Source organism: Bidens hawaiensis, unplaced genomic scaffold (assembly GCF_021521415.1).
Source record: "Bidens hawaiensis isolate Kalapana, Puna unplaced genomic scaffold, B.hawaiensis_p1.1 tig00000458_1, whole genome shotgun sequence".
Taxonomy (NCBI): Eukaryota; Viridiplantae; Streptophyta; class Magnoliopsida; order Asterales; family Asteraceae; genus Bidens; species Bidens hawaiensis.
Genome location: NW_027491030.1, coordinates 870,071 through 885,301, shown reverse-complemented (window position 1 = coordinate 885,301; position 15,231 = coordinate 870,071). Strand labels below are relative to the sequence as shown.

Here is a 15,231-nt window from a genome sequence, read left to right as displayed (position 1 = left end):
TTCCGCCGCCACTGCCACCCCGGCGGAAACCACTGCTGGTAATGAAGAAAGTGAGGCTGACGGTGGTGTGAAGCTGGCAATAGAGGCCAGAAGTGGTGGAGTTTTGTGGTGGTGGTGGTGTAGACAGAGGTGGTGTACACGGCGGTGGTGTTTGTGTCTGCATGTGTGTGCGTGTATAGACATTTGTGTGTGTATATAGATACCTAGTATTTGTGTTTTTGGGTTTTCTATTTTTTTTTAAATAATATCTTTTCCACATAGCATGCCAAAGCAGCAAAAATATGCCACATCAGCAAAAAAACTAACGGAGTTATGGTCCGTTAAGTTCGGGAGTGTTAGAAGAAAACAAGTTACAAGTTGGGAGTGGTGAGGGATAAATTGTAAGTTGAGAGTGTTATTGTCCAATGAGTGAAAGTTGAGAGTATTAAAAACCAATATCCTTTTTTTTATGGTTTTCAGTTTTAATACGAGCTGGTTAAAAGGTGTTTTTTTTCCCATATTATGCACTACATGTACATGCTGTTTGTGTGGCCGTATTGAGCGAGAGAATCCCACTATATTGTCTTTAATGTAAAATTACTAAATTAATGAATATATGAAATGTATTATTGTTGTATCATTAATTATAATATTGAAAACTTCATTCATGATTATAAATATTATAAATAATAATATCATAAATATTATTGTATGACACCTCACACAACTATCAATTAAAATATAGTTATTTAAGATACAAGTAGTGCTGGCAATGTTGAATACCACTTGGATTCAATCCTTGAGAAGATCTCATTGGGTTGGATTTATTTGGAAGTTGATTCTTTTTGTTAGTAATCATTTAAATATATAGGTTTGAAACGTAATCTACATGAATCATTATAAATAATTGAAAGGCATCAATGGATACAATAAAAATATATTTTATAAAAAATAGTACTGTATAACATCACACATGTTAAATGAGATCTTTTAAAAGTTTATGAAGCAAGGCGTGACTACATCACATGTATCCAATTTTTTTCACAGTGTTTGAAATCATCTATATTATCCGAGTAAGTCTTTCAGATACGAAATATTAACCGTTTACGTTGAATTTTGACGCTTCAGACCTAACTCACTTAGCACAACATCGAGGAAACTAACTACTATCGGAAAACCCCCTTAAGAAACATGTGACCTTAAAAGTCTCGAGTCTTGATCAATACTCGTATGTTTTGTACCAGAAGGTCAATGTCATTTGTAAGTGTGTCCTTTTTTCTAAACGTAACTTCTTTTTAGATTTATAATAGGTTTTAAGAGTATAGTTTCAAGGCTTTTGCGTGCACATCTTTTGTACTATAAAGATTCGAATGCTTTCAATATAGAATTAATACTATAGATAAATATCAAAAAGTCGGTGCCACAGGATCTTTTTAGCACCAACTATTTGATGATTTTTATATTTAATTTTAATGTTTATCTATACTGATGCTTTGGTCTGATGGCTAAAGTGGTATTTCCTAAATCTTTCGAAGGCAAAAGATTCCACCTCACCTGAGTTCGAGCCTCTGGCTTCATGTTTTTTTTTGTTATGTTTGTTGTTTTGTTGTTATATTAACGGTAATTTTTTTTCTTAATCAAGTCTCTTCGCTACAAAATGTTTTAGCTACTCTTTTTTGTGTTTTTATTATCTATTTACATATAAAAACAAGTTTTTTTGTTTAAAATATGATAAATGTTTTTAGGTTTAGTTCCATAATTGTAGACCTAACTAATACCGAAAAATTTGCGTCAACTTATCGACCCAACTCCCGTGTTTATTTAAATATACTAACTTGAGGAAATTAGTTTTGGGTTTAGTTTCGGACTTTCGGTAACGTAACAAACGTAGCTGATAACGCTCGAATTCACATCGACTCGCCACTGCTATGTCCGTCTATTACCGACCGAATAAGCGTCGTTTTAAATATATTATTTTTTTTGTATCATAGGCTATACGAGTTTCAATACTATTTTGGGCGTCTATTAATTAACTTTTAGGGTTTAATGCATATATCGACACGAACCTAATCGACGGCGACCAAATTCGTGTCACTTGGATTGTAAGTTGTATGTGTCCCGATACTCTTTTGGGTATTTACAAAATTAATTTATATTTAGCCTTGGTGTTGCAAAAACTAAAATGATACCAACTGAATTCGTATTCTACTGTCACAACGCGGCAGGTTTACTATCTGGTTAAATAATTAAATAAAAGTAGAGGTCTATTTATATAACCAACTTGAAAAACCAAAACCTTCTGCTTTAAAAATAAAGTGTTATTATTGTTGTTAATATCATTATAAACCGACAGAAAAATGAATAGGTAGGCCATAACCTTTTAATCTTATTAATAATTGTTGTTAATATTATATTCAGGACATGAAAAAGAAGAGACGTTAGCAAACAAAACGTTTTGTTTTATAATGAACAACCAAACATTCTAAAAAACAAGTACAATATGCATAACTTTATACAGTAATTCATAGAAGAACTGAGTTTTCAAGAAAGTATTATAAATCATATTTAGTATCATTTATGTCCTTTTGATTACAACAAATAAAAAATTAGGAATTGTTTCCGGTTGAACTATACAAATTAGTTGAAATGGCAATAACACTAGTCACCACAGCCAGGATCACCACCACTATCGCCATCGTCCGATCTACTTTCGAAGAAATCCCGTGAACATCCCTGGCAATAAAAAATAAGGTGTCGGTTTTGATCCCTTCCAAATGAGAGATTTAAGATACATTTTAAGGACAACAAATGAACCGCACAAACATTAGCAGGGGATTTGTTCACGTTGGCTCGTTTAAGTTTTAACCCAAAAAAAACACGAACAGTTTTCTTGTTTAAGTTTAACCAAAAAGTTGATAAATTTTCTTATTCGTAGTCATTTGTTATGTAAAGAAATTTGCTAATGTTTGTTCGTTTATGAGAGAAATGAACATAAATGAACAAACAACAATTATATATATTCATGAAAAATATAAATACTTAGAATATATTGGCTTATACGTTGTTCATGTTGGTTCATATTACATACTAGTAAAAATATTTAATACACATAGTATTTTTGTGCATACATGAACACAAACTTTTTCAAACGTATACGTATGAAAATGAACGAGTGAGACCTTGTTTGTGTGCGTTCATTTAACTAATTGAACATACAATCATGTTTATTCATTCGTTTAATAAATTAACGAACTTCTAAAATTATTTTGCAACCAACAAATATGAAATGAATGAAATTATTACCTCAAAACAATAGCACCCGGGAACACGAACGCGATGCAAGCAACGGTAGTCGATCCCATGAACTGAAAGAAGTACCAAATGTTTGGGACCGCAATCGCTACAAAATAGATGAAAGCTAGTAACACGCACGTGATCGATACAAATCGCATAGTATCACTGGCTAGAAGGGATTTTCGCGGGAAGATCATTTCGTCCACATTAGCTCTTAGACTATAAAAGATCACTGGAAAAACGAGCATTAAATGTAACGCGTAACTTAATCTAACAACCGCGTTAACCAACAAGCCGCCAGGCAAGTTAGCGGTTTGATCAAAGTTCACTAACATATCCGCCATGATCGAGTCACCAAAAAGAAGGTAGCCCACGAACCCAACCGCTATGTAGATTGCAACACTTAGAACTAGAGATATCCGGACCGCTGATTTCATGTTTGATTGGTTTTCAAGCTCCGCTCGCACTGGGTGAACTATAGGAAAAATAAAAGTATGTCAGAGTCAGACCATATCCACATGGTCAAACCAGTTAGACCCGTTGTTGAGTTGCACTGACATGCAACCCAACAACGGGTATGTAATAATATTATATGAAAGTAAAATATTACTAGTAACATGGCAGGAAAAGGCGGTGGCGATGACGGGTATGGTTGTGAAAAGATTGAAAACCGAAGAAGACCCGTCACTGAAATCAGGGACGAGTTTGAGTTCTTGAGTTTTGCCTTCCAGCATTGCGTAAATGGCCATCCCCGTGATGACAACAACAAAGACGACTGCTAACAGGATTGATACTGCTGAAGCATGACCTAATGATTCTGTAAACAAGAACAGTAACTCAGTAATGAATTAGTTGTTAAGTCAGTTTGACTTTGAAAGTCAAAAGCAGTCAAAATTATGGGTACCAATACCAACCTACTCGAGGAAGCAATAGAAGAGGCAGCATAACAAAGAGCACGATGAACAAGACCGAATAAGCTCGTGAATTCCACCAATGAAACCCGAAACATTCTTGTAAGATCCCCGAATGTAGTACTCCATCGGATTGGGATCCCGACAGAACATCTCCTGCAAAAGGAAATCAATCAAAATGCTTGATGAAAATGAAACTGTAACTGAATGGCTACATGCCATAAGGTCGAATGTTCATACGTAGGGTTCTAAAAGCCTAAAAACTTGAATCAAGCCGAGTTAACTTGTTCGGGCCTATTAATTTTAATAACGGAGTCCGAGCACGAGCCCAGGTTTCACGTTTCGAGTTCAAGCTAGCTCACAAGCTTAGAGCATATTATTTATACAACTTTTGTATTGAACTTATTTTTTGTAATAAATTTATTATACATAAAACTATGATAAAAGCAACGTATAATATGTAATCAAAAAACTATATACAAAAAAAAAATATAAATGCATTTAAATCATTAAAGAGTAATAAAATGAGCCGAGCTCAAACTTTAAAAATAAAGTTGCATTAGAGTTCGAAATGAGCTAAGCTCAAACTCTCGTAAGTTTTAACACACAAACTCAAACTCGGATAAACTCATTTATAATTTTCTACCCTAGTCAAAACGGTCATACAAGTTCGTCTAACATGTTAGACCGGCACATCATACGAGTCATAATGTATATGTATAGCATCAATACGTGCGCCTCTTTATTATAATTGGATCATTTATCTTTTAATGATTAATCAAACACATATAATAAAAGTAACAACTTACCGATAATAATCAAGTAAATAATGAGTGCACCAAGGTTCGAAACCATGACACAGATCTGCAACCCAACCGAACCCACCTTCCCAAACGACTCCGCCATGACACCACCGTAAGTACTCACCTCGCCGGAGTAATTAGTGTACCGTAACAAGAACTCCACCGTCACTTCCACCAACACCGCCATTACCATAATAACAACAAACCCGGGTATTATTCCAAGAACCTTTAAGGTCGCCGGAATCGACATGATTCCGGCGCCGATCATGCTGGTTGACACGTTAAACACGACGCCGGAGATGGAAGATTCACCGGAGAGTTCGGTTTCCGGCGGGTGGGTTTTGGGTAGAAGGGGTACTGTTGAAGTTGGATCCGGGTTGATTTCGGGTTTCATGATGGTGGATGTTTGGTGACGGTGACGGTGACGGTGATGAGATTAATATTAATATTATTATTAAAGTAGGAACAAATGTGTGATTGTCAACAGCAGTGTTGATTGCAGAAATGATTTATAAAAGGTAAGGTTATGGGGTTTGGATTTGTTTTTATTATCGACATCACTCAACTCAAGAAATATATAAAGAAGAGATTTTAATACAAGGAAAGGACAATAATAAAATATGCTAAGATTGTCAAAAGGAAGATTTTTCTTTTTGTAGCCCACTAGGAGAAATTTTGTTAGATAGGAAAGTTAAATTTATAGTTTCATGTTTCTTATTGAATGAATTTTTAATATCTTTTTAAAAAGTTATTGTGAGTATATGAGAAAGAAATATTATGTGTAAAAGTTAAATTCGTGGTTTCACTTTTCTCACAGTTTGATTTTTTTAATATTTTCTGAAAATAGTTGTGAGTAGAGGAGTGAGAAAAATAATAATAATAATAATAAATGTATAAAAAATTATTATTTAATTGAACATAGGAGATAACAAGTTATGATGTTTAATATAATTATACGAATATGGATAAGGATTAGGCTGTGAATGTTCTAAGAGAATATGATCATGTTCTTTAAATGAAAGATTAAATCTTAGGTGGTGTTTAGATGGAGGAGAGAGTGGCGTCGAGATGGAAGAGAGAAAGTATTAGGTGTATTATTTTTTAAACAACATATGAGAAATGTGACTCGAGTGAAGAGAGAAGGGTAAGAATAGGAAGAAAGATAAGAAAGAAGCACGAAAGGGGACGACATCTTAAACATTGAGTCAATCGCTAAAGTGTCATCTCATTTTTACACGAAGCTGAAAAGGTGAGGCGTGATTTCACTTTCTACATGGTGTGAAAAGTGTCACGTCATTAATTATTTTTTAAATGAAAAGAATATATTAATTAAAATACAATAAAAAATTAACAACCCGATAATAATATAAAGTTGATTAAGAACTAGAGTTGATCGTTGTGGTTAAGTGTGGCGATGTGTTTTAGTAAATCCGCTCAAAAATAATTGTGCGTTTGTAGGTTACTTTACGCATTTGGCAACTTTGTTTTGGTTGGTCATCACTACCAACTTCTAGTAATCCAATTCCCATCTCAAACACCTTTTTGTAGGCCATGTGTTTCACACACCCAAGCGACCAAAATTGGAATGTTTAATCATCAAAAGCTAAAAGGTAATGAAGGCGTGAAATGTATTTTGTTGGAGGAATGATCTAGTAGATTTAAATCCAATCTAATAATTAAAGATAAATCTAATTATTATTAATGATTTATAAAGATACTATAAAAAAGTGAACAGAGAGAATTAAATAATTTTTTTTTCTAATTTTACTTTGTATTCAATCACTACGTATTACAAATTCATTATTTGTTGTTGATTATACGAAACTTTTATAATAATTTTAATTGATCACATGTGTATGACGATGATTAAGATCTTATAAATTTTATTTATGGAAGATATATAAATAAATAGATTCACTTGGTCTTGATTCTTGAACCTAAGCAAATTCATACTCTGTTTCTCTTGGGATAAAGAGAGGACAAATTTTATTAAGGTATTATTTGGTAGTGTCTTAACGGTTATTAGGAGACTGTCTTTTAATGGTCCATAGTCTTTTAATGATTAAGAAGCTAACCTTAAGTCTGAATGGTTAAAAGACTAACCATTAAGAGAATATTAACCGTTAAAAGGTAGCCTCTTAATGTCTATTAAGAGACTACCAAACAAATTTTACAACTATTTGTATCTAATTTGTTAAACATTAAATATTTTTAAACCAACACATTTTTGATAAATAAGTTTCCTAACAAAGTAACAATACTCTTTTGATATATATATTTTTTATAAAAGAAGAATCTTATAAATTTTATCCGAAATAATTGAAAATTAACTTCAAGTTGGTTGTTTTTAACAATTTAAATGTTTACCTTTTATTTTCTTTCTAAAAAGAAGTAATGTAAGTTGATAGTTATCAAAGTATGTATCATGCATATGCATTTTTGTTTTATTTATTTTAACTTAACAAAACTATATCATATAATAAAAACTTTCTTAAGTTTTTTAATAGACAGCAATTTCATAATATGTTATGACCATATATATTGTATAAAAATAAGTTATAGACTTTTGAAATGGTTAATGTCGTTTTCATTATTTAACTTTGTTATTCAAATTGTTGTAAACAGATAATAGTTTTAACACGTTAAATACATTATCCATTAGAAAGCACACGTTTTTATTAAAATAAAAAGCTTTGTTTTTATGACAAAGTGCTACCGTAAATAAACTCAAAATGAGCTCATAAAAAGGTATTGTATTTACGTATTGTGCCAACTAAACGTTCATATCATATGTAGTACTACTTTTCTATAAGTGTACGTAACTTTGATATGAGTTATGCAACTATTAATGATTATTTTTAAATATAAGTAAAAAATGGTAAGTTACAAAATAGAAAATAAAAAAAAAGAATAACAAATAAAAGAGACGGAAACTTTTTTTTAAATAACCATTTTCCTAAATAAATTGTTAACAATATATCTATAGTTAAATGTAATTATAAAAGTCAATTGTGTAGAATGAGGTCAGTTGTTTAATTCCTAGAGAGAGTAACATTTAGTTGTTAGACCATGTGTAGTGCAGGGCTATAATTAGAAGCGAATTGTGACACGTGGCGCCTAGTCAGCATTGAGTGGAAATTTGTTTTTGGGGTGTAATGATGTAGGGGCTACAAGTTAGGCCACAGTGTCTTTTTTTATTATTTTCTTTTTATAATTAAACTAATTAAATAAAAACCAATTTATTTAAATAATTAAATAAAAATGTATTAAAATTAAAAAATAAATACAAAAAAATACATAAAACTAAAAAAACACACGAATAATAAAGATAAATTATAATAAAAAAACTCACCACAACAAAATACATATAAAAATACAAATAAAAAAATTAATCTATTCATCTTCGTCTTCATCTTCGTCCCCGTCCTCGTCTTCGTCCTCCTCTCCGTCCTCATCTTCGTCCTCAACGGGACGATTATCCCACACGTGTTGAACCAAATCCACCTTCAGTTGGTTATGTATATCACTTGATGTGAGCTGGTGAATGTTATACGTTCGTTGGTCTTTGGTTGGTTCAGGGAACTGTTCTGGAACGCTTCCTGGTATATAGTGTTGACATATTGCTTTTCCCTCGTCTTCTAAAATCATATTATGCAATATGATACACGTATACATGGCATCGCTCATTTTTGCCAACGTCCATACACGACAAGGGTTTTTCACATAATGCCAACGTTTTTTTAGAACCCCGAAACACCTCTCAATATCCTTTCTCGCGGACTCTTGCTTCCTCTTAAAATAATCTCTTTTTTCTTCGATAGGGTCTTGAAACGTCTTGACGATGATCGAGTACTCTAGATATATCCCATCTCCTAAATAGTATTCGTGACGATAGAAGGTATCGTTGGCATAAAACGGTAAGACCGGTATGCTACGGCTGATGTAATACTCTAACACGGGTGACATGTTGAGAACGTTTATGTCGCTGTTGGACCCGACTGAGCCGAAGTAGGCTGACCATATCCAGAGGTCGTGTGGGCTTGAAGACTAACCGTTGGCACTCCATGGTCACCACGAGTGTATTGACCTCACCATGCGGTTGGACAGTTGGCCCACTCCCAATGCATGCAATCTATACTCTCGATCATACCTGGAAAAGAATGTTTGCTTTCGTGTACATCATATATGTGAGGCAGGTCGTTTGAAGTAGGAATCCTCAAATAACGACGAGAGTATACTTGTATTATCCCTATACAAATAAATTATTAAACAATATTTATATTAAAAACAATAGTTAATACAAACAATTTAAATATTACCGATAAAAAAATTCTCCAACGCATCTCTCGTTGTTTTCTCAGCCTTCTTTAAATACTCGTCATTGATATCGGTCGTGTTGCCGTATGCGAGGATACGTAGAGCCGAAGTACACTTTTGGATGGCGGAGAATCCTAAATATCCTCTTGCGTCGGGTTTCTGTTGAAAATACTCAAACTCCCGCTCCATATCTCCAACGATGCGCAAAAATAAACGCTTGAACATCCGAAAACTATGTCGAAACATATCGTCGTTAAATGTAGGTGTGTCGTCGAAGTAGTCCTTCATTAAACGAGCGTTCGCTTGCATACGATCCCGAATGATATATGACCGTCTACGTGGTGCCAAGGTTGCAAAAGTCGCTAGGCGGACCCTAGGCGGCCGACTGGGGAGTTAGGTGTACTGGGAGTACTCGGAGAGTACTCGGACATGGTAAATATAAAGAAAATTAATTTTTGGATATTATATGTATGCCAAATATCATAAATTTACTAATATTTATAATAACATAAGTAAATATCAATATAAATAAGAGAAATACATTTTTAAATAATAAATTATTCTAAAAACTGTTAGTCATTTAGTAAAAAAAAATGATATTTATTCTTTAATATTAAAGATATACGAGTTGTACTTTATTTTTTAAGCAAAAATCGGCTCAAGTTCACCGACTAGATGTGATTCTAAATGAGGTTGACCACCTTTAATCAGTTCTTAGCTTGTAGGCGGAATTAAAGAAACTCGCATCGGCGACATACCTTGTAGCGAGTACTCGTTGAGTACTCGGCCTTGGAAACCTACTTTTACAACATTGCGTGGTGCCGTAGATGAAGCAAATCCGGACACCATGTTATTGGCGACGGCCCGAACCGCGTTCGTGACCTCTAAATGCTCTTCCGCCACTTTTCGATGAATCTGATGAATTCTTCGACTCTCGTTGATTAATTGATCCAAATCTCGGCAGAGTTCGTGGAATCCGGGGAACTCATTGAGTTTGAAGAAGTATGAAAATATTAAAAATGATTGGTATTTTTATGTTTGGGTTTGTGTATGATAGGGTTTTTAAATTAGATATACTTTAAATTATATTAAGTTTTTAATTTTTTTTTTATATTTAGACGTTACCCCCCCCCCCAACGGTAACATTATTATTATTATACACGCAATGGTTTAATTGGTTTGATATTTATATTAAGTTTTGAATTTTTTTTTTATATTTAGCCGTTACCCCCCCCCCCCCCCCCCCCAACGGTAATATTATTATTATTATATTATTATTAATCATTCTCGCCGGCGACAAACTAACCCCGCCCCCCGCCCCAAATCGCCCAAATATCGCTTAGGGGGCGGTGTTTGCGCCCTTTGTCGCCGAAAATCGCCCCTAACCAGCGCCCTCTACATATAGCCTTAGAAGGTAAGATTATGGGGTTTGGATTTGTTTTTACAATCGGGGTCATTCAACTCAAGAAAAGTAACATATTTTTTTAAAAAAAGAAGGAGAGGATGATATAATAATAAAATATGCTAAAATTGTCAAAGGAAGTGAGTTGTCTTCTGTGATGACATGTTAAGAGGATCTGATCATGTGTTTTAAATGGAAGATTGAATCTTAGTTTGCGTCTAGATCGATGAGAGATAAGATGATCTAAGTATTAGGAGGCTTCTAGATGGAGAAGAGAGAAGATGATCTAAGTAGTAAGACCTTCCGTATCAAGGCAATCCATGGCTTATGTGAAGGAGATTTGTTAGAAGGATGAAAAAGAAATGTATTGTGGAGGGTCATCCATCCTTAAAGATCCTTCCTCAAGGATGGTGAAGGATGATGGTTGGTGGGTCCCTAATGTTGGTGATGTGAAAATTATGAGATTGTTTGTGGGAAGAATGAATATGTTATTGTTGTAGGCAATGTTTTCATAACCGGGTCGGAAAACGAACCGGCGGACTTATTGGTTTACTGGTCGGACCGGTTAAACCGGATGACATCATAATTAATTTTTAGTCTTTTAAATATAGTAAATAAATAGTCTACTTTATTTATTGTTTTATTTATGTATAATGTATTGAAAATAACAGTTGTTTAAATCATAACACTTAGATTACTATCAATTTTATGTATCTTAATATAGAGTAATGAGTGTTCGTTCCAAACTATTGATTAATTAGTATATATTAGAATTTTATTCTTTAAAGTTGAAAGTTCAATTTTATAAATTTATTTTATAATCACATAAACACCAACAATATCAACTTGTTTGAGTTGATAAATTACAAAATCCACCAATCAAACTTCCCTTGTTCGAAACCTATAAAGGTCATCTAAAATTTTTTGTTCAAAAGCTTTCCTTTCTTTGTTTTGTATTTCTATGTCCCACATCGCCCATATACAAAAACCAAAAGCTTGTCCCTATCTATAAGGCCGAGTGTAGTGGGGCTCGAATTTGGGCGAAATTGGGCGAGAAGGGGCGCGAACACCGCCCCCCCTGAGATTTTTCTGGGCGAAAAGGGACGCGGGCGAGGAGAAGAAGTCGCCTGGAAGAAGGGGCGAAATGTGTGGTGGTGGGGCCGGCATGTACGGATGTGTGTGTGTGTTATATACATATATATATATATATAGGGGATGGATCTTGCGAGAAGTGATAGTACAGCGAGAAGTGAATGTGTAACTTCATTAATCTCTAATTTTTCACTCCCTTGCTTATGATGTTACCTACATGTATGTAGGTTTGTTGTATTTATGTCTTAATACACATTCAAACCTACATATACACATACAAATGTACCGAGCCACATTGAAACCTACATACCTACACATATACAAACGCACGTACATACACACGTACATACACACCTACACACGTACATACGCACCTACACAACACACCTACATATAAGAAATGGAGTGAAATTAGGGATTAATGGAGTTACACCTTCACTTCTCGCACTTCTCGCTGTAAAAAAACTTCTAAAATGATCCAATACCTATATATATTATATTACAAGTTGTAGCCCCTACACCATTACACCCCAAAAACAAATTCTTACCCCTTGCTGATTGGGCGCCACACGGCGCAATTCGCCCCCAATTGTAGCCCCTCCACTATGCATAGCCTAAAAAAACATATGTGCTTCAGAATTAGTTAGCCGGTTCAACCGAGTTGGCCGGTTCACCGGTTCAACCGCAAAATCGCATTAACCGGTCGGTTAATTTTAAAACGGTTCTAGGGTAGTAAACCAGACCGGCTTAGTCTCTGAATCCCGGTTCAACCGGTTAGATCGGCCGGTCCGATCCGATCTTCAAAACATTGGTTGTAGGTAAAAAATGTTTGTGAAAACTGAAAAGAATGAATGGAAATCTTATGTGGCATGCTGACTAGGCTGTTTGTAATAAGAATTGCCCTGAACTGATGCAGTCAGTCTAAGGCTATGTGTAGTGGAGGGACTACAAATGGGGGACGAATTGTGACACGTGGCGCCCAGTCAGCAAAGGGGGCGAATTTGTTTTTGGGGTGTAATGGTGTAGGGGCTACAAGTTGGGCTCACAGTATCTTTTTTTATTATTTTCTTTTTATAATTAAACTAATTAAATAAAAACCAATTTATTTAAATAATTAAATAAAAATGCATTAAATTTAAAAAGAAATACAAAAAATACATAACTAAAAATTAAAAAAATACATAACTAAAAAAAAATACTAATATCCATAATATTCGCGAATTTTTTCAATTCGTTGTCGTTGCAATAATGCGGCCTCTTCGTGTAACCCGGCCGCTTTGAGGGATTCGTATTCTTCACTCATTACCCACAATTTCAACATAGCGGTAATTTTTCGTGTTGTTTGTTGCTTTCTCTCATGGCATCGTTGAGTTCGTCGACACACTTTTTGTGTTTTTTGATGATTTCTCTCAGGGTAGCGGTGAGTTCCACGGAATTCGATTGGTTGGGGTTGTTTGTAGGATTCATTTTGCTAGATTTTTTGAAGAATTTGGGTATGAATTGTGTATGAAATGGATATGAAATGGAGAAGAATGTGTATGTTTATATATATATATATTGTTTTAATTATCAAATTGTTATAATAATATTATTATTTAACCCAATCGGCGACAAAAGAACCCCGCCCCCGCCCCTTTTCGCCCACATATCGCCGGGGGGGGGGGGGTGTTCTCGCCCAATTCCACGCCCCATTACACACAGCCTAAGTAGCGTCTAGATAAAGGAGAGAGAATATGACCCAAGGATTAGGTGGCGTCGAAATGGAAGAGAGAAAGAATTAGGTGTCCGATATTTTAAATAACGGATGAGAAATGTGACTTAAGTGAGGTAAGAAGTGTAAGAAACGGAAGAAAGTAGCACGAAAGAGGGCGACATCTCAAATATCAACCTATCCAGTTCTCGCTCAATGCTCTAAGGTTTAGAAATAAAAAACTAAAGAGTAAACTGCGGTTTGTCGTCTCTGTGATTAGTTCACATATGTGGTTTTAGTCCAATAGCAAGTGGTGGACGGTACCGAACTACCAATAATAAGTTGGGCTGGATATAGTTAAAAGAAGAGAACTAGGGCTGAAAATATACAAACTACAAACGATTAGAAGCCCACTAGAAATTAAAAGACAAGCCAACATCGAAAGTTAAAGAAAATGAGAGACGTATTTGGCACTTCGCAGACGACAGCTTGGGGGGGGGTCGTGAGAGGGTTTGTTCGGCGCAATGTCAGCGGGCTTTGGCTGCGCGGTAGCAACAAGAGTTTGTTTTCTCGCTTGTGTAGAGTTTAACCAAGTTTATAATAACTTGAATTTTATTGGCTTTTTATGAGTTCAATCATGTATCGGCTGTAAATTTTTTTTAAAGATATTCCTATATTAAATTCCTAATCGACCCTTGAAATTTTGACACCAACCTCTTCTGACCCTATGAATTTTGTTCTTTAGTCCGTCACTTGATGCACTTTATAATATAGTTACGTTTCGCATAAAACAAATAACTCTTTTATATTAAGCACATAATTTAGTTTACACGTTTGCTCAGCAAATATCTAATAGTGTGATGTATTATAAATAAACAAACAAACAGTCAACTGCTTTTTTAAAGCTATTTTTTATTTAATTAAATATCCACTTCATATATAATACTTAATTAACTGTCTTTATGGTTTTAAAATTAGATGATGATGTAAAGGTTCCTTCACATTTAAAAGAAACCCCAATAAACCAATAATAAAAGCATAACTTGCTCTTAATCCAATATATTAGTCTGTGAAAAATCCATTTGATCATGAATGTAACATGTTATGTTTATTACCTTTCATCATAACATGGAAATACAATCAAATAATAATAACAATTTTTTAAACAGTTATGCATATTTTATTCTTTTGAAAATGGCATATATAATGGCTGATAGTATACTTCAAAATATGATTAAACATGAAGCTACTTGAAATAGGGTTGCCCATGACCCGAGTTAACGCAAGCTTGGGCTCTGCTCGAATTTGAAACCTAGCTGAAAATCGTAGCTCAAGCTCGGTTTTAAACTGAGTTGGCTTTACTCATCTCTGGTTGGCTCGATTTAGAAAGGAGATTTATGATAGATGTTTCAAAGTTATAGAATTAGACATCATTTTATAAGGTTGATGAGAGTTAGTATGATTACTATAATTAAAAAAAAAACTGATTGAAAATACAATATTGAAATCAAGAAAATGATCTGAAAATGAAAACCAAACAGAAATACTGATTATTAAAAATGTTTCTTAAAAGTCTCTCCGTCTCACTGCAAGATTCGTACTTTGACTTATGCTTATTGTTTATAATACAACTATACAAGTTACAATATTGAACTCCTTTAGAAGGCATGCATGAACCCAAACACTTTTATAACCCTTCTAAAGCCGGCCTTAGACTTGTTCTATTAAATAATAAGGGCAGCA

General features: G+C 34.2%; 1 protein-coding gene and 1 pseudogene across 1 annotated transcript; both read right to left on the bottom strand.

The window, feature by feature from the left end:
* Positions 1–2,585: 2,585 nt before the first annotated feature.
* LOC143626215 (amino acid transporter AVT6C-like) lies at positions 2,586–5,382 on the bottom strand. The gene is made up of 5 exons (XM_077096365.1): positions 4,994–5,382; positions 4,188–4,340; positions 3,884–4,090; positions 3,283–3,748; positions 2,586–2,712 (listed from the first exon to the last, which is right to left on the bottom strand). Exons 1-5 carry the CDS (start codon positions 5,379–5,381, stop codon positions 2,586–2,588), a joined length of 1,341 nt encoding a protein of 446 aa, XP_076952480.1. The 5' UTR covers position 5,382.
* Positions 5,383–7,063: 1,681 nt separating this feature from the next.
* Positions 7,064–9,592, bottom strand: LOC143625268 (uncharacterized; annotated as a pseudogene).
* Between the last annotated feature and the right edge of the window lie 5,639 nt (positions 9,593–15,231).

Coding starts and splice junctions, on each gene's coding strand:
- LOC143626215 (XM_077096365.1), bottom strand. CDS start 5,381: ATGAAACCCGAAATCAACCCGGATCCAACTTCAACAGTACCCCTTCTA. Junction 4,341..4,993: donor TATTTACTTGATTATTATCG/GTAAGTTGTTAC, acceptor TTCCTTTTGCAG/GAGATGTTCTGTCGGGATCC. Junction 4,091..4,187: donor TCTATTGCTTCCTCGAGTAG/GTTGGTATTGGT, acceptor TCTTGTTTACAG/AATCATTAGGTCATGCTTCA.